The 25817-nt window shown below is 38.1% G+C and overlaps 1 protein-coding gene and 1 long non-coding RNA gene across 3 annotated transcripts; one reads left to right on the forward strand and one right to left on the reverse strand.

The window, feature by feature from the left end:
• Positions 1 to 49: 49 nt before the first annotated feature.
• Positions 50 to 3203, reverse strand: LOC122992074. Its single transcript, XR_006405983.1, has 3 exons — positions 3001 to 3203; positions 2169 to 2376; positions 50 to 1691 (listed from the first exon to the last, which is right to left on the reverse strand). It is a non-coding gene; the product is annotated as an uncharacterized LOC122992074 (long non-coding RNA).
• Positions 2569 to 19735, forward strand: cbsb (cystathionine beta-synthase b). 2 transcript variants are annotated; one of them, XM_044365631.1, is made up of 15 exons: positions 2570 to 2864; positions 6494 to 6856; positions 7609 to 7715; positions 11609 to 11743; positions 11856 to 11935; positions 12013 to 12217; positions 13638 to 13729; positions 14152 to 14280; positions 14384 to 14468; positions 14610 to 14715; positions 15320 to 15397; positions 15487 to 15621; positions 17082 to 17190; positions 17313 to 17397; positions 18463 to 19735. In XM_044365631.1, exons 2-15 carry the CDS (start codon positions 6501 to 6503, stop codon positions 18603 to 18605), a joined length of 1845 nt encoding a protein of 614 aa, XP_044221566.1. In that variant the 5' UTR covers positions 2570 to 2864; positions 6494 to 6500; the 3' UTR covers positions 18606 to 19735. The 2 variants fall into 2 exon arrangements, with proteins under 2 accessions (XP_044221567.1, XP_044221566.1); XM_044365632.1 differs by lacking the exons at positions 17313 to 17397; positions 18463 to 19735 and having other exon boundaries at positions 2569 to 2864; positions 16614 to 17092.
• The last annotated feature ends 6082 nt before the right edge of the window (positions 19736 to 25817 follow it).

Below are 25817 nucleotides of genomic sequence, written 5' to 3' on the forward strand. Positions count from 1 at the left end.
AGTTAGGATGTCAATGCTTTCTGATATTAGAGCTACTTACTCCTGTTCAGTCACATGGAGAACAGCAAGAGGTAAATGGACACAATGATTGTTACACCTAACATGTAATCTGTTATTTTTCCAACTCCTTTGAGTGCGCTGAGGTAACTTTTTCAAATGAACAGTCTGATAATATTGCCTGATACAGATAACAATGGTTGTTAAGGAAAGAAATATCCATGGTGTTAGAATAAATTGTAAGTCCTAGAGGGGAGGTTTACTATAAGCCCTTTGGGGTTTCTTATCTCTCCTGCACAATCCTTGCTATGTTTGTTTTTATATACTTTTGTTTTTATCACTTCCTTTGTGCTAATAAATCAAACTAAACTAATGACATTGCTGGTCTTCAACCTCATAGTTACTTAAAACAGAAAACAGTGCAAAGATACATTTCTGTTGGTCTTAGCACTTTTGAAAATCTGACTGGCCATGTAGTTATATCACAAAACTGCGTCATTTTCTTGTTTACCTCCAGTGAACAAGCATGGATTATCTCTGCAGCCACAGTTTTTCCTGAAGGGACTTTTTTTCATAATGCCTCCTGTGATACAAGATTTCATCTCTCATAGAGATGAACAAGAGAAATGGAACAATTCTCCCTTTGATATGATGATTAAATACACATTAATACACAATATAATAAATCTAAAAACAAAAAAATAATGCAGTAAATAAAGCATTAAAATGCATGTCATTCAAATACATGAATATAAATATGTCAAATTATTATTAACAGCCCTAAATGACTCTGAATTAACTGAGAGACCATTTAGCTATTATTTAGAAAGTCTGAAGGGTTCATAAAACCAATTAAGTTACAATAAATCTCCAATAAACTGTGATAAAGAGCTTATTGATTGTAACCGCCTAATTAGTGCATGTGGCTAATGAAATATTCCCTTTGCCTGCAGGACATTCATTGTGTGTTTGAAGATTGTAGCTACATGAGTCTGTAAATTTTGTCTAATTCTCATAAGTAAAGTGGTTTTCAGTATCATACAGTTGTTCTTCTGGCCTAATAGTCTCTATAATTACCAGCCTTCCGTTTGACACACAGCTGATAACAGGGACAGTTTCCTCCTTATTGCATTTTAACCACAGCTCTATTATTAGTGTTGGCCTGCTCTGACGTTGCAAATTTGCAGATTATTTGATTATTTCTAACTGAATTTCTTTGTTCTTCCTTGTCCACTATATAAAATATGCACTAATGTCATGTTCTCTAGAACAAGAGAGGAAAGGAGGCGACACTCCATAGTGAAAGAACATCAAATCACCTCATGTATAGGTGTTTTAGATGAATCGTAGTCTAAAACATCGTGTGTGTGTGACAGTAGTGACCTCACTAAAAATGACACATTATCACTAATCAACAGTTACACCTGAGAGGAGGCCCTCCACATCCACACCCACCCACAAACAAAACAACACTCAGCTACTAGTTCTGCATTGATAGTAATATCCGAAACCAGCGAGGCCAAGTTAGGAGCTTTTTAAAAGACAATTCAACACTAGACATTAAATAAAAGGTTTAAAGGTAAAGAAGTTATTTAGACCATGGGGGAGCATTGCATTTACCTTATCTATCCAGAACATTTCTCTCTGAGACAGACGTTTTGGGAGGTTTCCACCACGTATCAAAGGCCAGAAAACTGTAAAGAGGAAGGTCGGCCATGATTTGGTTCCATATAGTTTGTGTTCAGGAAGTCACTGCACAATTGCTACTTGAGGAACTACACTAATCCTGTGACAAACTGTACAATAACTGTATTTGTGTTTTTAATGGAGGATTTTTATAGGAAAAAACTACTAACTGAGAAACTGTAAGATAAAAATGTTCCCAGATGTTATTGTGTGCAGGAGAATATCTACAGAAGCTTACATTTAAAACTTGGATGTTTTGTGCTGTTAAGAGATGGTGACTTGCGATTTACAGTTATGAAACACATTTACACAAGTACTGCATGATTTTGAGTTACTTAATACTTCCACCACACTGAATTTCAGCCGGAAACATTGTACTTCACACTCCACTGCATTTATCTAACAACTATAGTTACTATACAGATTAAGAATTTACATGTAAAACATACGATCAGTTTAAAATATGATGTAATAGATTAAACTACCTGCAGTGGCTATTTGTCCATAATCCAAATCTAACAAATTTGAAATCAATAAGCCACTGATGCAAGTCTGATGTCTGTACAGATAATCTTCCATTTTTCTTGTGGTTTATTTTTTCCTCACACTCAAGCAAACAGAAATCATGCATCCTGTTTCCTCTTGAGCTCTGCTGCTCAGTGGTCCTATCAGAGGTGCTGCCCATTTCTCCCACTATAAAACAAGGAACCAGCAATAGAAAACATAATGTAAGAAAGTGCCAAGAATGAATCAAATAAATTGTTCTTACATTAGCTGCACCTCCACCGGCTACATAAAAATGCATCAGTAATAATAATCCAGTACTTTTTATACTTTAATTACACTTTGCTGATAATATTTTGTGTTTAATTAAATTGTGAATGCAGGATTTTTACATGTAAATGACTATTTATACACAGTGGTGTTGCTATTTTTCACTTCAGTAAAGAAGCTGAAATATTCTTCCCACACTGGTGTTTAACTGGTTAGTGGTTGTGTGAGTCAGTGAGTGCTGATTGGAGAGTGAAGGTATGAAAATAAAGAGTAGAAACTGCCCCACGTCCATCAGTGCAGGGAGGGTTTGTGGATGTGGATTGTTCCGGTCTGTGTCTGCTGGTAGGAGGCTCAGTCAGTCTTTGACCTTAGCAGCTGCTGTTGACTAGACGCTGGCTGACGTACAGGTGAGTGCACGACAATGAAAAGCATTTAGCATGTTTATTAATAGTGATTCAGCACCTGCATCACTGGGCTGCACAGACACTGTTGTTCTTGATCTACATGTAGCATATATTTTTTTAAAGTAACCGTTTGACTTACCAGTCAGGATTAAATGCCACAGCATCCTCAGATGGATATGTGTTATGTTCCGCAGTTATTGCATCATTTTTTATTTCATCAGTTATCAGGTTACTGTGACGAAACATCCGGATTTTTTTCTTCATTAATGTCGCAGTTGAAATAGTGCATTCAATTTGCGAATTAATGTAAAATAAAAAATTATCATTAAACTGATAATTGACACAGAAGATGTTCGCCTGATGTTATAATAAATGCATAACCTAAATGAAATCACCAAAACCAAAACGAAACTAAAACTAATTACCGGATAAGTTACCGTAATTATCGAAATATGTTAATGACGGATTATTATTATTTTTTAAATGTATTATTTTATCCATACTTTTATGAATGATCACTTTGTTTCACTTCGTCTTGAATATAACTTATGATAACAAATCCAGTGCAAAAACAAAACAGCTGTAGTCTTGCATTTAAAACCACTGTACTTGAATCAATGTGTTTAATGTATCTTTAGCAGTAGGTCTACTTATGATCCTGACAGCATTATCATAATAGTCTCTTGACATGTCGAGCAGATACTTATTTTTATTAAAGTTAGTCTGCGGGACACAAGACAAATAAGAAGACTAGGTCAAAACCTAGCATACGGCTGGACTGTGTATGGTCAATGTGTGAAACTCTGGCCAGTTTGTTACTGGCCACGGTTTGTTACCAGTTTGTTTAATGCTGTTGTTTATCGTTTGTGATGTGAAAACATCAGAGAAATAAAAAGTGTGCGTGAATTTCACCAGATGACTTTTTGTTTGGCATAAATGATCATTAATTGATTATTGAATAATGATTTGGCCTTTATTGGCATGTGGCTTATATCTCCTGTAGAGCTCCACGACACTATCAATAAGCAAGATGATTTAAAAAAATCACCATGTCAGGGATAATAGTACATACAGTTAATTTAATGTATTTTATGTCAACCAATCAGAACCAACCTTTATGACATTAATGAGTCCTTGTTATGTTGTCTGTCTGAGTGCTCCAGTGACATTTGAGCATTTGAATGATTCTCCCATGAAAACAAAGTTTTTTAATCAACACTAATGAGCTGTAATCAATCAATCAATCTTTATGTTTATAGCACATTTAATACAGTGGTTGTAGACAAATGTGCTTCACATGACCGAAAGACAATGCGACAAAAGCAAACAAACAGAGGTGAGCAAAGGCACAACAAATTCAGTAAAAGCCAGGCTAAAAAGAAACTAAGAGGTTTATCTTAAAAATGTCCATAGAGGTGGAGTCCCTCAGATCCTCAGCCAGATTGTTCCAGAGACTAAAAGCTGTCTCCCCATGTGTTTTTGTTGAAATCCTTGGGACAACAAGGAGTCCAGCTGCAGAGGATCTGAGGGATCTGCTAGGTACAGGGTATCTGTTGGAGGACACATCCCTCTGTGACATCTGTTAGGACTATTTGGTTGGCAAGATGTCTGCTTGTAATTGCTGTAATCCAACAAAAGTTTGTGTTAATACCAACCACTATGTTGCTCTTTTAGTTTTTTGGTGTTTCTTAATTATTACTTGACTCATCAAACAGAGCTGCAGTATATTTGCGTTTATGGCGACATCATTTCCCACCAGATATGGGACAACTGCTACAGTTTATGAACACTGTGCTGTACAGTCAAAGTCATGTCTTGAAGGCCTGGTACCTTGACACTCATCATACAGTTCACCAGGAAAAACCTGTTAAAACAAGCCTGCTGGCCTTCCATTCATATCCAAAACTCTGCAGAGTCAACAAGAGTCTGCAGCCATGTTAGTGGCTCAGTGAGGCTGTACTTAATGATATCTTGAGCTAAATGCTAATGTCAGCATGCTAACATGCTCATAATGACAATGTTAACATCCTGATGTTTATCAGCAATTTAGTTGAACTTTTTAGCATGTTAGCATTTGCAAATTAGCACTAAACACAAACTGCCATACATGTGAGACTGATGGGAATGGCATTTATTTTGCAGGTATCTGGTCATAAACCAAATTATTGGACCAGCTGAAAGTTTTTACCTGATGATGGTGTTAGATAAAAAGTCAAGGGATCACCAAAGATATTGCAATTAATTCTAAAGGAACATGGATGTTTGTACCAAATTTCATGGCAATCCATCCAATAGTTGTTGAGACATTTTGCTCAAAACCACAAATATCATCATCATGGTGGCGCTAGATGAAAAGTCATTATAGGGTTCATCCTCCAGGAACCATCAATGTTTTTAATAGGAATCAATGAAGACCAAAACTGAGGTAAAAGGAGAGTTCTTGTGCTCAGTTTGACAGAAACATGACTGCAAATTAATACTAATGTTGCTCCTTGTCTGTTGGATGTGTAAATAGATAATTGTTTAATTACACTGTTGCAATAACTGCTTTAGAGGGTGATAATGTGTCAATGTTTACATTGCCCCAAAGTGGCCAAAACTTCAATCAATGCAGCTTTAACTGCAACATGTTTTTTCCTCTTTCTTTTGATTTTTTCTCTTTTTTAAGTCCAACTGAAACTGCATGCTTTTTGTGTGCTTCAGCATACATATCTGATCTGATAATTGTCATGTGTTCTCCTTTGAGAAAAAAATGTAAAATTGGGCAATCGCTTAATTTGAACCATATTTGCAGAAAGTGTATCATATCTGCCATCATAGGCAGAGCAGACGGTCACACTGAGCCTGATAGCATCCTGCTACACAACACAGACTCTGAACAACAACTCACATTAGCTTTCCTGCTAAAGTCTCCTTCTCATCTAACTTACAAACATGAATACACGTCTTGTCCTGCACCTTATCTTGTTGAACGAGCCACCAAACAAACATTCATTGGGGGAAAGTGCACCACTAACATCAGTTAACAGGCTAGTTAGCTAATTTGCTGCAAATGTCACTTCGGTCTGGTCAGATGCTGGTGTGGTTCCTCCTCTTCAATACCACTGCTAATAGCCTGCTATCTGCCCATGTCATGTAGGCCACAGCACAAGTTTGTTTCCTTTGTCTCTTGTTTTGTACAGTGTAACATCAGCACTCTGGCAGCCTGCCAGCTAATGTCAATCAAACGCAGACAGTGACACACTCCTCCAGCTGCCAAGACAGAAAATGTGTATTTCTGATATTTCCCCAAATACCTTTTTTCTTCATTTTAATGATAAAAAACTATTGTCACTAAATTTAAAATAATTATTATTTGAATACAAAACTGGATGACTAAATGTTATTTCAGTCAGATTTTAACCAACAGGAAAAGTTATATACAACCAGATAAGTGTAAAAGGCCATTTTGATGCTGTCTATATTATTTTCTGAAATCTGTGGAAATTTCATTCACTTCTTGACCAGACCAAAAACACTTTAATGCGTGTAATCTTTAGCCAGATTCAAGCAGATTGCTGTTTATTCATTAAAATCTGAAGGCTGTGTTTATGTGCATGTGTGATTGTAATATCTGTCCCATCTCTCTCTAGGTGAGCCATGCCTTCTGTTTCTGGTAATGCAGCTTCGGAAGGTGTTCCTACTCTTTACCCACATGCAGCTAACCTGATAAATGCAGATGTCGCTCTGGGTCAAAAGTCTTCCAGTGAGACTCATGTTGATGGAGACGCCATAACTATCACTCATGGTCACAAGTTATCTGTAAATAGAGAACAGGACTGTCTCAAGGTTCAGGATGAATCACCCTGTGAGAGTGGGGAAAACAGTGAGAGTGAGCTGGAGAACAGAGAAGAGGCTGCTGATGAGAGGAACTGGATCCGACCTGATTTGCCCAGCAGATGTACCTGGAGGCTGGGAGCACCTGTTTCAGAGTCACCTCACAGCCACCCAGCAAGGTAAGACTCATAATAATGAAAACTCTCAAACTAAATCAGTCTTTGTTGGGATTAATTAACGCTGGAAGCAGGACTAAAGAGTAAGAAAAGCATGTAACAAAACTCTTTTCAGTAACAACTGTGCTGTTCATGCTACATGCATGGTCGTGCTACATCTTCTTCATACTGCTCTGTTGGGATGGGTTTAGACAAAATTCCCTTTGCTTGTACCCAATAGCAATGGTATATGCACACATCAGTTTACATAAGCAGTGTATTTTATTGCCCATGATCAGTGTATTTAGGATGTTAAAATTTCTTGCATGTCATAGGTGGAGAGGCAACATTAGCTATGTCTTAATTAAGGTGTGATAGCGAGTCATTCCTGTGCCAGTATGTACTAAAGACCTTTTTCATAGTTGATATTTTGACCTGTCATTGGAAAAGCACAGCTGTAACTAGTTTCATTAAGTGTTTCAGTGAACCGGCATCCATAGTCCGGGACCCTGGAGCTGACTCACCAAAATGAAATACACCTTGGTGTTATTAATTACAGCCATGTTTTTTGTGCTATGACAAATCAAAACGTATCACTCGAAAAAGACCTATAAGGCCTTGGTGCTCTCACGGCTCACTCAAATATCATTATTAAAGGATAGGTTCACACTCTTTTAAAACTGTGATCAGGTAAAGGTGAGCATGTGAAGAATGCTGCATTTACACACCACAGCTGGTGACTTTTTCATGGGTATTTTCTCTTCTGTCCATCTCAGCATCAAGACCCCCAGAATCCTCCCCAACATCCTCGGGAAAATTGGGGACACACCTCTGGTTCGTCTGAACAAAATCCCTCAGGAGTTTGGACTCAAGTGTGAGATTTGTGAGTAAAAACTTTCATGTGGTCCTTGCAAAGCTAACATATGACTCACCCACATGTGCTTGTGTATCAATGACAGAAAAATGCAAATATTTGCACAACTAACTCTTTACACAAAATTATTTTAACATAAAATGGTGTACAATTATTTTGGTCTGACACCTGAAGACAGCTTTCCATTTATGGTATAGTAATAACCAATCAATGCAAGTGCAATGCTGTAGTGATAATACACTTATAAGTTGTGAAAAGGTCAAAAACATCCAAAAAAGAAATGAGAAGTTGATGCTGTACTTATTAATCAGTTGCAAGAGGAATGTTTTTGCTTATAGTTATACAAAATCTTTTTACAAAACACTTTAATTTTAAAACCACTGTCTATGAATCTATCTATCTATCTACCCTGTATTCATGTTTGTTACCTGGAACAACCTGTAAGAGTTATTACAGGTTGTTCGGAGGTGTGACTGGTTGCCTCGGTCATGTAAATTTGTCTGCATACTTATAACGCACATAGCCAAAGAAGATGAACAGGACGGGACAGTAAAATGTTGTTTTCCTGTCTCTGAAAAACAGCCTTATTGTTCTCCTTCTTGGAACAGCAAGAAATTTGAGAGTGGGGGAAAAAGTGCTGGCTTGATTTGATTGGTAGTCTTAGCTGGCATACCATCAGAAAAACAAGGCTTCTTTCAGGGAATAAGGCATGCAGACAAACACATTAATTTGATACGTGCAAGCGGAAGAGCCGCCACTGCTTTTCTTAAGGACCGTTGATACCACAGTGTCCCTATTGGCTCCCTGCTTACCTGTTAAGAAGGGAACATTCAGGTATCATGTAGCTCGTGGCCTTATGTTCCCCACCGTGTGACTGTTGGGGTTTTGTCTGAGGTATTGGTTTCCCATGGGTGTTGAGGTGAAAAAGAAAGACCTGTTGTTCTTATAGCCAATAGAGTAAAACACAGCCACAATTAAAACCAAAATGAGGAAGAGAGTTGTGACTATAGGGTGACACCTGGTGAACTGCTCAGAATCTGGAAATCATTAAGAGAAAAAGGCGTTTGTCTTTGAGTTTGAAAAGAATGAAAAGCATTTATTTTTAATGCAGTACAGCATACTTCCTCAGCTGCACTGTTTTGTATTGGCAGCCTGGTGAGGTTTTTGGGTTCACTGAGGATGAAACCTGCCAAAACCATCAGTTTAAGCCTCCTAAGAAATGTCATTTTACACTCCTGTGAACTGATGAAAGTGAAGCTCTGGTTTGTTCTCATGGCTTAATTAGACAAAGGATCTTGTTTCGATACGTAAATGGTTTTCACGTGACAGGGATTACTCTGTAGTTCACTCCAGATTTAATTGTAGCCATCCCAGATGAGTAGTAGTTGGCAGGTGTGGGTGAGAGGACCTTTGGACAACCCCACACTCCACAAATATGATGTCCAACATTAGTTCAGTTCAGTCATCCTCCATAATCTGATTTGCACTGGTCTGGTTGACTGGTGTTGTAAAGCGAAGTCCAGTGTAGACAGTTTAAAGGCCTTTTTCACAGCAGTCATTTTGATTTGTCATTGTAGGAAACACAGTTAGTGTTACTAATAATCCTAATTAACCATGACATTGTGACAGTGAGCCAACCTGAATTCAGATATCATTCATTTGACCTCAAAATGTCTTCTGTGAAAAAGGATTATATAAATGTAGCATGCTGATTAGATAAACTTTAGTGTTCAGTGCTGCCATCCCATATAAAGTGCAGTGGATGTGTGTGAAATGTTAAAGAAGCAGATCTGTAAACAGACCAGAGTACGGTATGTGCAAAAAAGGTGTTGTCTATCAACAAAAATATTATTGACCCCCTCCAGACATGTTTTAAGACATATACAAATACTCTGCTTTGAATAATTTGTTTTAGATGTGGTTATTCCATAAAAAAAGTTAAATTCCTCGTTAAAATGACTCCCTCGTTAAAAAATCCAGAATCAACAAATATGCAAATGTTTTTCATTTCAAAAGTGGTGGCTTCAGGTCCCCACATCATATTCCTGTAATTTGCATTTTGGACCATGATTGGCTTCTAAACTAGTGACATAACAAAATCATGGTTGTACATGCCTGTCCCAAAACAAATTTTGGAGTGGAGGAGGACTTTAATGAAACAAAACACAAATCCTGAGCAGTTAAAAACAAGAGACTCTATTCTTTTACCTTCTCAGCTCTGCCTAACTGTATCCTACATCTGTTCAGGTTACTATAGGCTGAGCTGGACTGATACATTAATATAAGATTCTCTGTTACTGCTGATAATGATTTATGTGCGGGCACAGCCATGAGTGCACCAACTTTAACAGAATGTCATTCACTGTAGTTTGCAGAACAGTTTTACCCTTCCCTCCACAATGTGACAGAAACCAGCCACGTGCTGCTTAGATGACTCAATTAGAGCTGAAACAATTAGGCGATTAATCGATTAGTCAATCAACAGAAAGACATAAGACACTTTATTGTCATTGTAGGCACACAATGAAATTACGTTTGGTAACTCAGTGACCAGTAGCAGTAGAGAACAAGATAAAAACAAGAGAACAAGATAATAGATAATAAATAATAAAAAGGTGTTGCACAACAAGTTAGATGTATGTAATAAAGTGTTTGAGTGCATTAGCAGCAGTGGAGGTGGGGTAATATTTAGATATAGGAGGATGGGGGGTGATGGAGGCTACAGCTCTGAGGAAAAAGCTGTTCTTCAGTCTGTTTGTTCAGGCTTTGATGACTCTGTATCTCTTCCCTGATGACAAGGGGACAAACAGACCTGGGTGGGTTGGGTTCTTACTGATGTTGCTAGCCGTCTTGTGTGGACAGCTAGCATACACTGTGCCCAAGTTTGGGAGCACAGTTCCCACAATCTTCTGTATCGTTTTTACCACCCAGACCAAGTCCTTCCAGTTCTCGGCGGTACAGCTGGCATACCACACCCACCATAGCACAGTAGCAGAGGATACTCTCTGTGGTGTTTCTGTAAAAGTTTATAAGGAGCTGAGGGGGAAGTTTGGCCAGTTTGAGTTTTCTTAGGAAGAAAAGCCTCTGTTGAGATTTCTTCACCAGGTGGGAGGTGTTATGGGACTATGAGAGATCTTTTGTTATATGGATTCCCAGGAATTTGATGTCGTTGACACTCTCCACCTCCTCACCATTTATGTGGAGAGGTGGGTGTGTGGTCTTCCTAGATCTCCTAAAGTCCACAACGATCTCCTTGGTTTTTGTGGTATTCAGGACCAGATTATTGTCTGAAAACTAATCGCCAGCTATTTTGGTAATCTATTAATCATTTTGAGTCATTTTTTTTTAAAGAAATTTTTTTTTTCTTAAAATAAAAAAGCCAAAATTCTCTGGTTCCAGCTTCTTGAATGTGAATATTTTCTGGTTTCTTTAGTCCTCTATGATAACAAACTGGATACCTTTGGGTTGTGGACTGTTGGTCGGGACAAAACACGAACATTTTAGGATGTCATCTCAGGTTTTGGGAAACAGTGATCGACATTTTTCACCATTTTCTGACATTTTAACAGAAATTAAACTACACAAAGTAAAAAAAATTTCTGCTCTGTTATTTGTGTAGCCTGATTATAACCAGATTCACTGAAATTAATTATTTAATTAACAAAAAAATGTTAATATTGGGAAATGGGTCGAGTCAAAACAGACGGAAGCAACCTTTTCACACAATGTTAATTCAATGGATTTTTATCTTGCAGAGTGGTTAAGTCTCAATATTTGAAAATAAAATAAAGTAATGAATTTATTTCACATCCATCACATGATCTTTTGAGACTTTTGAGAGTTTGAGTCAAACTTCAACACACTCAGTGACACAATATTTTCTTACATGTGATTGTGTTTAGTGGCCAAGTGTGAGTTCTTCAATGCAGGAGGCAGCGTGAAGGACAGGATCGCCCTGCGGATGGTGGAAGACGCTGAGAGAGCTGGGATCCTCAAACCAGGAGACACTATCATTGAGCCCACCTCTGGCAACACAGGTACCTTTATTGTACAGAAGACAAACATGCAAGATGTGAAGAAAACATTGATTTCATATTAAGAAAGTTGTAGAAGCAAACAACAGGCAAAACCTCCTCTGGCTGCCTGCAGGTATTGGCCTTGCTTTGACTGCTGCAGTGAAAGGCTACCGCTGCATTATCACCATACCTGAGAAGATGAGCTTGGAGAAGGTAAGCAGCTCTTTCAATGATCACGACTTTATCAGTTCTATCTGATGCATTTGGCTAATTCAACTCTGATGTTCCAGGTGAATGTGTTGAGAGCTCTCGGAGCAGAAATAGTGCGTACTCCTACTTCTGCAGCTTTTGATTCACCAGAATCCCATGTGGGTGTGGCGTGGCGTCTAAAGAATGAGATCCCCAACTCGCACATCCTCGACCAATATCGTAACGCCAGCAACCCCCTGGCTCACTATGACACTACAGCTGAGGAGATATTGGAGCAGTGTGACGGTTTGTGCTTAAGATTCTGTTTTGTTGTTGTTGCTTTTGGAAGAACTGAAAGATAAAAATCAATTTTAAGTGTATTCTTTGATACACAGTGCAGTCCATACAGTATGTTGTACCTTAGTGATGTCCTTTTGTTGTTCTGGCTCTTTAGTCCAGCATATTGGATATCGTTTTATGATTTCATTGGGGAGTTTTAACAAGGCTGGCAGTTTACATTTTCTTGGAGGGAAAAATAAATTATTTTTAAGAGGAAACAATCTTTTCAAAACCAGCACATGCTGATACAAATTGGTGCATTGTTAAAGTGTACTAGCCCATATTCATTAAAGGCTTTTTTTTATTTTTAACCATGCACCCCACCCATGGATGAGGGTGTATTTTTCTTGTTTAATGTGATGCCTTTAGTTAATGGAACAGCATGTCTATAGATTGATAGATATTATTTCTGTTTGTAATCAAAGTTGACAGTCTGGCTGAATATGTGCGTCAGGTAAAATGTAAGGAAGCTTTAATATTTTTGTGTCTTCTTTGTAAATGTAGAACAGATGACCAAAGTTAAAACTGATCGGTTTATATTGTAATCAGCCATAACCAACATGTTTGCAACTTATATAAATATATTATATACAGAATGTGCAATAGGGACCTGCCTTCTAAGTTTTTTTTATCTACTATGTTTTAATTTAGTTTACTACTCAGGGACACAGAGTTCTGTATTTGTTTTTTTAGATATATATTCATTGTGTGTTGTTTTTTTGCTCATATGTATGTTTGAATTGCACTGGACCCTGTAGACGATGTTTATATCACTTTTATTAATTCATGTGCGGTTGAGTGACAAAAATACTTGAACTTTGAACTTATTTATTAGTTGGATAATTTGATGAAAGTCGTATAATATAGTTGCATCGTAATCGTAAAAACGTAAGACTGAGCTATCTACAGTAATGTTATGCTTAGGCACAGTAGTGCTTTGAGCTAAATGCTAAATTTGTGAATAAATGCTAACATGGCCACAATGACAATGCTAACGTGCTGATGTTTAGCAGGTATAATGTTTACCATGTTCACCCCGTGATACTCACATTCGCTAATTAGCACTTAACACAAGTACAAGTACAGCTGAGGCTGATTGAACTATCATTAGTCTTGCAGGTATCTGGTCATTGACAACAAATTAAAATTTTGATCTGATGATGGCACTAGATGAAAAGTAAGAGAACCATCAAAGTTATTACAATTCATCCAGAGGGAGACATGAATGTCTGTGCACCACAGAAATATTACTTTAATAATATTCAGAAGTTTTCACACTTGCTCTGTGAAAAGAATTCAGCAAACATACTCTGCATGACTATTTGCTGTTACCCAATAACAAATGTCATTTTGCAGATCAGAAAGGAAAATGTGCCTTTTCTTTCAGGTAAACTGGACATGTTGGTGACTGGAGCTGGCACAGGTGGTACACTCACTGGTGTTGCTCGAAAGTTGAAGGAGAAGTGCCCCAATATCAAGGCAAGGAACACAATCTGTTGTGATTAAGAACCTCTTTGAATGAATTTTATTTCACTAAATCTATGGCCATGATTTGAGAGCTTTGTGTGGATGACGTGATGTGCAGATGAGGTTACTGTTGTTTGGATACAGTCTTTTTGACATAAGGTAGAAAGGTTTTTAATTCAACAACAACTCATATAGTACTAGTGCTTCCTCTTAACTACCCAGACTACATATGCTGGACTTTTACGATTAAACCAGTGGACCCATGCACGTATTTCCTGCTTATACAAACACTACTGAGCCTGGTAATGCTGCAAAGTCTTAACATCATATGCTGGACTTTTATGATTAAACCAGTGGACCCATGCACGTATTTCCTGCTTATACAAACACTACTGAGCCTGGTAGTCTTAACACTGTTGTCTTGTTTGTTTTAGATAGTTGCTGTGGACCCTGAGGGCTCCGTTTTGATTGGATCAGACAACTCGGATCAGAATGAAAACAAGATTTCGTATGAAGTGGAGGGCATCGGATATGACTTTATCCCCACAGTGCTGGACAGATCTGTGAGTGTGTTTGTGCACGTGTACATCTGTGCATGCAAATGTCGCTTACTTACTCTTATAACTTACTTACTCCTGTTTCCCTCTCTCTTACAATTCCATGCAGCTTATTGACATGTGGTATAAATCAACTGATAAGGAGACGTTTATCATGTCACGCAAACTCATCAGAGAGGAGGGTCTCCTGTGTGGTAAGTTCATGTCACTGATACCCTTGATGGGATTGGTTTCCCAGGTAAATTTTACTGCATTGTTGTGTGGAGGTTTTGAACATCCTTTTTTGTTAGTTCCCTCTAACTATGTATTTCATTATTTGCCTTTTTTTACTGCAGGCGGCAGCTCCGGCTCAGTCATGGCAGCAGCAGTGAAGATGGCTCAGCAGCTTGAGGAGGGCCAGCGCTGTGTGGTCATCCTGGCCGACTCTGTCCGCAACTACATGTAAGAGATAGAGGTCACGATGACGGATACTCTCATTGATACAGTGCAATGAGTCTCGTCTGCTCACAGGGTAGTTTACTGCTATAATCTGACTATCCACCATGATGAAGTGAGATTAAATATTTAAACAAGAGGCAATGCTAATGTTATTCATGACACACAGACACCCACAAACAGAAAAACTCCTTTCTTTTGATAACATTCAGTGTAGAGGTGACAAGCAGATGACAAGCACCAAATGTCCCCATCGAGCCATGGATGTTGCAATTTCACCGTCAGCATCTTAAACCCCTTGCCCACCAGGACATGACATGCACAAAGTCTTAAAAGCTCTCCTCAACTGATAAAGCAAATCCTAAAATAATCAGAACAAAAAGCAGCAAGCAACTGCTTAACAAATCAACAGACACACCACTTTACCTTTGTGTGAGAACACAATGCTCAAAACTTTCTCCAAATTTTGCTAAATCCACAAATAACACAAACTTGATGAATTTCAGGTTCAAGCCTTATCAGAACCCTCAGGATGGTGAAATGTGTCTGAAACCAGGCTGACTTTGCTTTGTTATCTGTTCACACTCATTGCTGGTCATTTTGCCTCAAGGTCAAAGTTCCTGAGTGACCAGTGGATGTATGAGAAGGGCTTCCTCAGCCCGGAGCCTCCCATGGATTTCAAACCCTGGTAAGAGGGTCAGCTACTCTACATAATCAGGCAGCTAATCCAAACCACAGATGTTAAATAACACATTTGTCTCACTCTCTCTCTGTAAGGTGGTACAACCTGACTGTCCAGTGTCTACATCTGTCGGCCCCCCTCACCATCTTACCATCTGTGTCTTGTCAGAAAACCATTGAGATCCTGAAGGAGAAAGCAGTTGACCAGGCCCCAGTCGTTGATGAGTCAGGGTACATGTCTTCAGAAATATTTGTATTTAAGGATGTAAATCAATACATTTTTTGGATATGAACAGATGCAAATAGCATCTAAACTTTGGCAGTAATATTCATATTTTCTCTTTAATATTGGACTCGTCCAAGTGATTGTGTGTACAGTGCAAATATGAACTGCTGGTATCCAAAGCAGGAACGCAAAAGCAAATGACTTTTCATGATACATATTTGCCAAAATGGTGTACTTAGATATTTAGACATTCAGCGCTCAAATCCTCAAAAGTTTTTCATCAGTTTTCATATGTTTTATGTGTATGTATATGAGTGGGATTAGCTAGTTTTTATGTATGCAGCCCTCAAGGTAAGGCAAAATGAGAGAAGAGGATGAAGAAGGGTGTCTCCTATCAAATGGAATTGTAAGAATACATCTATGACAAAGGGGCCTGAAAATCAACTTGCCCCAGGTTAGGGGTAAGTTGAGCCATGTTGGGGGTAAACTGACCATCTGACTTTTTAAGACCTTTTAACAACCAACAACAACTATTCAACAATGCGTTCATAAAGGTTGCATCCTTGATCCTTTTCCAGTCATGTGCTGACTCCTGATCGATGACTTTGACTGGGGTTGGTCTGGTGTTTGCATACGGATTCATGCAACGTCCCCCACATATACAACCACCTGTTATCACAAGACCAATTTTCCATACTTTCTTTTTAAGACATGTCAATATTTCTGTCTTTTGCCACTGATATGATGGATCTGCTGCTCTCTCCATCTCTTCATAGGGTGTTGAATGTCAGTTGGATTTTCTCTTGTAGGTTCTTGGCATGATAGCTTTTGCATTGAACTGTTGAACCACAGTTTAATTTACCCCATAACCTGTGGCTCACTTTGCCCCATAACACCATTTTGGGAAAAATGGCATAGCTTAGCAATTCAGGCTAATATTTAGCTAAGTGATTCACATGGTTTTACTACTTCTCTCATGTGCTTCTCTCCATCACAGTGAGATAGACATGATGGGTGCTTCCTGAATTTATGGCCACATGACAAAACATGCACACTTGCCTACATACAGGAGGTGGGTCAACTTACCCACTGGCTCATCTTACCTCACTCTCCCTCTGTGTATGTGTGTGAAATGTTGGGCAGTGCAGGAGTTTGACTGATGCTCCACAGATGTTATTTTTACCACATTATCTGATATTGAAGTGTGCATGCCGTGACAGTAAACAAAAACTGAAGTTAGGGACTGTCTCAAAAGTGCATACCAAATAGCCAAGTGAGGATTTCAGTGTTTTCTTGTCATAGACACTTCAGACCAACTTTATTTTAATCTGGTTTTCTCCCATTATATACACAACCTTCAATTTATTGAGAAAAATCATGCAATATGACCAAGTTCAGTTCTGACTTGTAATTTCCCCTTGTATTTGTCACCTCTGTGTGTGTGTGTGTGTGTGTGTTTGCACAGTGGGATCCAGGGAATGGTGACACTGGGGAACATTCTGTCCTCTGTGTTGTCTGGGAAGGTCAAACCCTCAGATGCTGTCAGCAAGGTGCTCTGCAAGCATTTCAAACAGGTCAGTTTGTGAGCACAAACATGAGTGTATGGTCACATGGATGACAGGATTGCATACTGGACATGATATGCATATAAAGTTAACATATTTGTGCACTAATCCCCTTACACTTGTGCTCTCAGGTGCTCCTGACAGACCACCTGGGGAAGCTGTCCCATATCCTTGAAATGGACCACTTTGCCCTTGTGGTTTATGATCATACCTGGTGTAAGATACCTAATTTTTTGTATTATTCTTTATACCATTTTCTGTGGCATTTTTGCCTTTATTTGATATTAGATAACAGAGGGGTGAGTGGAAATGAGAGTAGTTTGGGCTATAAAATAGTGAAAAGTGCCAGAAAAGTCACAGTTTCCAGGAGCCCAAGATGACATCTTCATTTGCTTCTTTTATCCGACTAACTAAAACCCAACGATGTTCAATTTACTATTGCATAAGAAAAGAAAAGAAAAGTAACAATCACATTTGACAATGTTGCTTAAAAAAATGACAAACGATTATTAATCGAATGAAAATAGTTTCGGCCCTACCTTCCATGCTCTCCTCCATGATGTATCCTTATTGGTGCTGAAAAACACAAATATTTTAATAATAATAATGATGTAATCATATTTCTAGTAGAAGACACTGGAGATGCAATAAATGTATTTTTGATTGTAAGAGACACAAATCATTGCTGTTGTAGCTGCATGTCCATGTTGCTAAAAATCTTAAGTTGAAGGAAATAATTTCCTACTGTTTAGTTACAGTCCAAAAACAAACTCCCAGAGGAGATGAGATTGTTTTTTTCAGTTTTAAAAAGTAGATAAAATTTAGATTTAGATTTAGATTAGGAAGCACTAGATTTACTACACACTTCATGAAGAATTTTGGGACAATTATGACCAACTTCCTACTTGAAAGTGCACTGACAGATTTTTAATTTTTGTCATGGTAACTCAATTGAAGTCCTCTGTTTTGAACAGGAACTCCATTGTCTCTCTATAACTCGCTTGCATCCTTTCTCTCTTTAATATCTATTAAAAATAAAGAGTTCAATGTTGAGTTGTGCATCTTTCTAGCAAACATGCTTTATTTTATATACGCAAGAGACTGCCAATATTTCACTGCATCTTATCAGTGACCTACATACTGGTGTTCTTCAGTAAGGTAAAAAGAACCACAACAGTGTTTGAAATGTTCTTTAGTCAATGTTTATCCTGCTCATCTCTTTTCAGTTTTCTGCTATAGTCCATAAAGTCAGTATAACTGCAGTCTACTGTCTCTCTCTAGATAAGGCTGATGGGTCAGCTTGCCAGAGGCAGATGGTGTTTGCTGTTGTGACAGCGATCGACCTCCTCAACTACATCACAACACACGAGAGGGAGGATCACTCGTCATCTGAATGCTCACTGTCGGATGACGCGTCTCTGTGATTTCCTGTGACTTCATTTCCTGTTTAAGACGTGGACGATACCGCCTGTTGAGGCAGCACATGAGCACCTGCGATTTAGTCTAAGTCATGTTTGTTTTCAGTGGTTTTGGGGCTACATATGTTGTTGTCCCATCTGTGGAGGTGATTCTTTGACTTTGTTTCCACATAAGCAATATTATGTAGTATTAATATATTATATATATTATTTTGAGTCTGCTGTAAAAACTCACTGGAGCCCTAAATTTGTATTAATCTGCAGCTGAAATTAGTCCCCGTTAAATGCACTATTTACTCCTGTTTGAGTTAAATTTGCAAAAAACTACAGTGCCCAGCTATTTTAGGAAATTACAGAGCCTTTTATAAAAATGAAAGAATATATTTATGATATTCTGTACATCTTGGGGCAGACAGAGAAGGGTTAGTTGGATTGTATTGAAAGATGGACTAATGCATTGTTAGTTTTGGTCTTTTCATAGAATTTGTTGACAATAAGAAAAACATAGAAAAGGGCTGCCTCATACTTAATCTGTACAGTCTTGATTTCCACCTACTGAATGTAATTTAATTCTAATTATTTTAATGGCATTAATCATTAATAATGCTGGTTAAGTTAGGTTAAATGTTATTGTTTTAAATGCTGTGTACTTGTAGCTCTAATGGCTATAGTGAAGCCAAGAAGGATCTGACAAAAAAAGTCATAACATTAAGTCCACTTACTAGCTTTTTCCAGGTGGAGTTTGGTGTCAGAAGTGAACGGCGTCCTTGATCTTTTTCCAGTCATGTGCTGACTCCTGATCGATGACTTTGACTGGGGTTGGTCTGGTGTTTGCATACGGATTCATGTAACGTCCCCCACATATACAACCACCTGTTATCACAAGACCAATTTTCCATACTTAGGTTAAGTGATGGCAGTTGAACCATCTCTATGACAACTTCTGAACATCGATCCACAGAGGAAGACCATGAGATGCAGTTGAAAATGCTAGGAAAACTGGATATATTTTTTCCAAGGTTAACAGTGAATGTTCATGCTGAAGGAAGGATGGTGCAAGTTGAGTATTTATAATAATTTGCTTTAAAACAATAGATTGGTAAATAAAATAAACTGAAACATCTATTAATATAAAGTATTGTGCATTACAGTTTTCGGCTTCTCCTTGTTTTCTGTAGATATTTTTAGAGAGCTACCATTCTTATCTTTTTATGGATTACCTGGAAAGTTTGCAGCAGAGCCCCAAACCAAAATATTATGTGAGGAAGCAGAGATGTTGCCACATTTTAGCAGGTTGCAGCTTTTCTTCAGGTCAGCACAGACAGGTGGATAAATGCCTCCACCTAGTGGCTCAAATTTCAAACCACTCTAAATCTAACTGATAGTGTGTATAATGCACACCATGAATATGGCCATGAATATATTTGACGAAGGTCCGTGTTCAAAAGGTTGTATCTCTAACAAACGCGGTGCTGACACTGTGCAGAAGTTCCTTTTTGACAGTCTTGCAAACCATAGTTTCGATACCACAATCCTCTAAAGTTGTTGCAGAAAACATTTATAATTAGTAAATCATGAATCACCTGATCCTCATCAGGGGCCGTGTTCATAAAGCTTCCTCATACAAAGGGTTTCTCCAGGTGACGAAATTGTAAGAAAGTTCTTATAATCATGATGTTTTCTAAGAATTTCCCCTCACAGTTAAGACTAGATCCTGGTAAAGGTAAATTATTCACAAAGCATCTTAGCCCTTAAGAGAACTCCTAAGGTGAAAAGCTGTTAGGAGTAGGGAGAAGGACTTTTAAGAGGCTTAAGAGTTTCTTAAGCAGAGGAGAAAATGGCGGAAAGACAAAGAGGAAGGAGAAATATTCGCCAAATGCTGAATGACAGTGAGTTAATGAAACGCTACAGATTAGATGGTGCAGGGATAATGTTTGTGGTTGATCTCATTAGAGATGCGCTCACATCTCCCACCCAATGCACTAATGCTATAATGCCAGAACTGAAAGTGATCACAACACTTAAGATATTTGGGAACTGGAAAAATTTTGAATCTGCTGGCAGCTGGAAAAAAATATATACATGCCAACCAACACAGCTACTTATATAGACTGGCCAGCAATCAAAGAAATTGATGAAAGCTGAACCATTTTCCCCCAGTTAATATCAAATAGATTAATTACTAAAATGACCACTATGGTAAATACACATAAGAAAACAAATATAACAACTATCAGCATGTGAATAGGCTACTACACAAGTAGACCTATGTTCAACATTTCATATGCTACTTTTAAAGTATGACTTACAATTTATTCATCAGAGATGTTGTCTTAGAGACTCAACTCTATGATTAGGCCGATAAATTTCACAGTTCATCTTATGCAAATTATCACTAAGAGTGCTTTTTTATCAACCAATCACACATTTAAAATAAATGAGTCATACCTAGCACTGATGTCAACCAGACCTCCTCACTAAGGTAAAAGTTTCTGTTCCTTCCTTGCTCAGAGTTGTCTGAGAAATTTACTAAATCACTCCTCAGCTCGGACTCCTTGCTAGATGTAGACTAAGTTAGGAGCTCTGTGAGAATATCCTCAGTATGTTTGTGAACACGACCCCTGGTCTGTTGTCACTATGTGTAGTAACACAACAAAGAAACCAGAGGGAGGCAGTACTAACACACGCTGCAGAGACACATGCAGTGTGTGTGTGTGTGTGTGTGTGTGTGTGTGTGTGGGTGTGTGTGTGTGTGTGTGTGTGTTACACTGTGTACACAAACAGTACAACTGTTCTCTTAAACATGTACGATATATTCAGTTCCTCATAAGGACATTGGGTTCAGTAGAATTTAAAGGGCCATGCTGCGTTCAGTTTGTAGAGCGTTATTTCATTCAAGCTCAATTTAATGCCTTCACAGCGTTCCTATGCTCCACTGAAATGCATTACATTTTATTATGACTTACTGTCATCAGGTGATTAGCTGAACCACATTTAACTGATTTCATCAAATTTATTTTCAATCAAGATATTTTTTCTCTTGGGCCAAACAGATTTTTGGAGACTTTGTCAAATTAATTTATTTCTCTTTCTAAACATCTGAAATTAGCTTAATTAGCTTTTTTTGTTATTTGGTTTCCTTTACTCCTTATGGGCAATGGAAATATCTTTAATAAGCCTTTAATTTCTTTTAATTATTCTGTTTCCATATGAAGTCTTCTAAAATCTTAATGTCCTAATAATTACCACAACACTGAGAAATATTGTTTATAGTGACATGAACACTAACACCTGTGTTTTCACACTTTTAGAGAAGTCTTTGTTGAGTTGATATTATAAGTTGATATTATATAAAACTTTAAATGAAATGATTTCATAATGTACATGTTAAGTGCACAAAAACGACAACAACAACAAAAACCCATAATGGATATTGAGTTGGTCACAATGTTGAGCGATTCCTTCCTGCATTATTTCCTTTCATAACATCCCATCTCAAAAAGGAATACATCACATTACTGACGTAAGATGAGGAAATGAAAACCTTTTGCCTGCTCACAAACTGTGACTCTTTCCAAGTTATTAGTCTTTTCATCGCACCATCATTTCCGATAAGGAAAAAGGGAAACCGTTTCAAATGACTTAACAGCTCCAATGTCACTGAATATTGACTTCACAGAGGTGACACTCAGTGTGCTGATATGGAAACTGTAACCATCAACTCCATTATTAAACAGGGCCACTCCAAAGGGGCAAACTAGTCACAGCACAACCAGTATATCAGCAGATGACACATCATGCTGCCCTTGACTGTCCTTTGCACGAGGTCATCTGGTCTCTCATCATCAACAGGATGACACTACCAGTCATACACCAATCATCAGCACAGGATTACGTTTAAATATATATTTTAAGAAACAATCTCATTGGCTATTTTTATATGTTATTAAGTATCCTCCTGAGTACAAAAAACACTGGTGGAAAAAGCCTTCAAGTCTTTTATTTAAAGCAACATGACTAGTTGTATGAAAGGTGTTGCTCATAGTGATAAACACACAGAAAATAATCACCCAACTCTGCCGTTCCCCTCAGCTCTACAGAGCTTTATAGTGTCTTTCAGCTCATTGTTTTGGTTTAGTTAGTGACAAGCTGATTAGATAGACTGATATTTCCTCTGGAGTTTGTGACCAAAACAGGGCTAAAATAAGTTTATAATATTGGACTTACTGTACATTAATCAGATTGACAGAAACATGGATCCAAATCAATTAGCAAGCTCCAGGTCTGAAAAGTGAAGCCAATGTGGAAGTGCCTAAAACCTGCATTCTTTCTAATGGCCAGCAGGGGGCGACTCCACTGGCTCCAAAAAGAAGTCTGTTTGTATAGAAGTCTATGAGAAGATGAATTTACCTTTACCTTAGTAAACACTTTCCTAATGAGTTTATGGTCTCAATCGCTAGTTTTAAGTCTTCTTCAGTACAGCATGATATTCATTTTGTAAATTATGGTCCCATTTAATTTAAATTTGACAACAAAGCATTGTATGCTTAAGGGTGTAGCTACATTGTACTTGGCAAGTTGCTACCAGGGGGACAATGTTGGTTACATATCACAACCCCAGATTAGAATAGGAGCATAGTTGTAGCTGTTGTCATTTTAGTGTGTTTTTAGTTCATGAAAGTTAATTATAACATTTTGGTCACCTAAAAAAGTCTTGTTCAGCATTTGACTGATTTACTAAAAGACCCTCTAAGGAGTTGGCTGTTCAGTTTTTCCGGTAAGTATATTTGTTTGAATGGTTTTAAGCCTGTTTTTCGCTAGCGAAAATTAGCATTAGCATTATCACAGTTGACCATGGACTGTAAATACACCATGCTAATTAAGCTAGCAGTTAGCGTTAGGGTCAGCTCCACCCTCTTGTCCAAATATGGCCACTTCTGGCTCCAAAAATCCAAGATGGCGACGGTCAAAATGTGGAACTCGTGACTTTAAGACAGGAGTCCACAATACAGTGGGTGACGTCACGGTGGCTATATTTTAACAAACTATTGCTGCCTTCAAATGGAACTTCTGAGCTTGTGGTTATGACATGGGAAGTTGTGTACACAATATGCTTGGCGTTCAAGTGGTTAAGTCATGAGAAAACCACGGCTAGGCAACGTGGACGCTAAAAGACTCCTCATTGTTCTCTTATCATTCTTTGCTTCTTTCCAAGATATGTTGACATACTTTGTATTTTAACGCCATGCGGAGTACAAAAAATTACGACAAAGGTGACAAATTGTTATATATATGTAATTTAACTGTTACTCAATGTAGAAAAACTGTATACGAATAAAAATACAATATATTAACTTACCATCCACTGAAAAATGAACTTCCATGGTCTTCACCATTTCTGAGAACACCAGCAACACGTCACAACTCATGAACTCGGAGATTTCAGAAAATGTCCTCCTCTGAAATAGTGAATACCAAAAGAGGGGGACGTTCATTTGGACTCCTTCTGTGAACACAGTAAACACGACCCCATTTGAAGGAAACATAATGCTCCAAATGAATGGTGCTCTGTATCGGCTGGATGTGTAATTACAGTGGGCAGCTGTTTGCGAACAGGCTCGCCATGTTAACTTTAAGTGGCCAAACAAATCAGTTAATGCAGGTTTAAGTAAAAGGAAGCAAGTCATTTAGCAGTAAGGTTAACTCATTGTGAAGACACCCTGTCAGAAATACTGTAAATCCTAATATTAGAGACACAAAATAAAATAAATATCCCCAGTTATTGGACCTGCAGAAATATTGAAATAAAGCTTTCAGATCAGTTGAAAGACTAAATGCTCCTCTGGATGTCACAGCAACAGCTTATTCATATAATTTCTCTATTTTGTCCCTGTCACTCCCTGCCTGTCCAGCTGTAGTCGGTTCCCACCATTTCCCAGACACCTGATCCTCACCTGTCAGCAACCTGCTCCTCACTTGCCCTAATCAGCCACTCAGCATAGGCCAGCATGCACAAGATCAGGATCCTGAATCTGAAGCAAGTAGCAATGAAATTCAGCCATTACTAGTGTAATTTCATTATCTACATCCTTCTCCCGCTGTGACATGTCAAAATGTCTTCTGTGAAAAAGGCCTATTGTGCCCCTGCAGCCATTGGCCTCCCAGCCTCGCTTTCCCTTGTCTGCACTCTTTCTGGATTTATGTGCTTCTTCTGGTAGTCTGCCTGTTGCTGCGCTCTGTATTGAGTCTGTAAAGCTCATTATACCTGCTGTGTCCCTGAGTCCTGCTTAATCCAAGCCCCAACATCTACGACCAGAACTGTCACAGTTAAAGTTTGAAATAGAGGTGTTCAGTATAAAAAAATCTTTAAGACAGGATCCCCAAACTGAGCTGACTGTAGTGAGCCACCGTTGTTACTGAATCAGTAGCTTGTAGCTGTGGAGCTCCTCACTGATGACAGAGTCTGCTGAGTTATCAATCAAACAGATTATACAGAGTTCTGTACAAAGTGATTTATTCACTTACTGATGTATGTACTGATGTGCATTTGAGTCGTGATGCATTCACTTAGAAGAGCTTAGAAAAAAATGAAAAAACTACATAAATATGTCAGTGACAACTAATCTGAAAAGAACCGAATGAAATTAGTTTCGGTAATTTTTTTATTTCCACCTCTAGTTTGAAAAGAATTTCAAACTAAATCTTAACTTACTTTCCACCTCTGGGAATACCCTAGCATTTTCAGTATATCTCAGTAACATTAGCCTCATCTCATACTTGCATCTCTTGACCCCACATAACACATAAAAGCCTAGAAGATAGCGCTTCATTACTTACTAACTCACAGTAATAATGATATGTCTCAGTCTGACGCTTGAGGCAAACAGTACATCAAACTGAGTTGGAAACAACTGTTGTGGAAACAATCACATAAATGGTGATGTTTGTTTGAGTCAAACACTTCTTCCCTCTGTCAGTGATTCAGTCATTCAAAAGATACAGCTTTTGAAACTTGTGTTTCCTATTTAGAGTCCTGAAACAATACATTACTCATGGGTTGATTTTAGTATAATTGACATAAAAAACATCTCAAGATGCCTGTCTTTTCAACTGTTACTGATTCAGGTAAATATACAGCATAAGTTATGAATTACTTTCAAGATGTTTAAGTAGTTCCCAACCTTTCTTGCCACAGGTTGCATAAAAAAAGTGATATTG

Source organism: Thunnus albacares, chromosome 11, assembly GCF_914725855.1.
Source record: "Thunnus albacares chromosome 11, fThuAlb1.1, whole genome shotgun sequence".
Classification (NCBI taxonomy): domain Eukaryota; kingdom Metazoa; phylum Chordata; class Actinopteri; order Scombriformes; family Scombridae; genus Thunnus; species Thunnus albacares.

Bases quoted from the DNA above. Each gene is read 5' to 3' on its own strand.
- cbsb (XM_044365631.1), top strand. From the start codon at position 6,501: ATGCCTTCTGTTTCTGGTAATGCAGCTTCGGAAGGTGTTCCTACTCTT. The intron at 14,716-15,319 runs GTAAGAGATAGA...TTTTGCCTCAAG, and splicing joins GACTCTGTCCGCAACTACAT to GTCAAAGTTCCTGAGTGACC. The intron at 17,191-17,312 runs GTCAGTTTGTGA...TTGTGCTCTCAG, and splicing joins TCTGCAAGCATTTCAAACAG to GTGCTCCTGACAGACCACCT.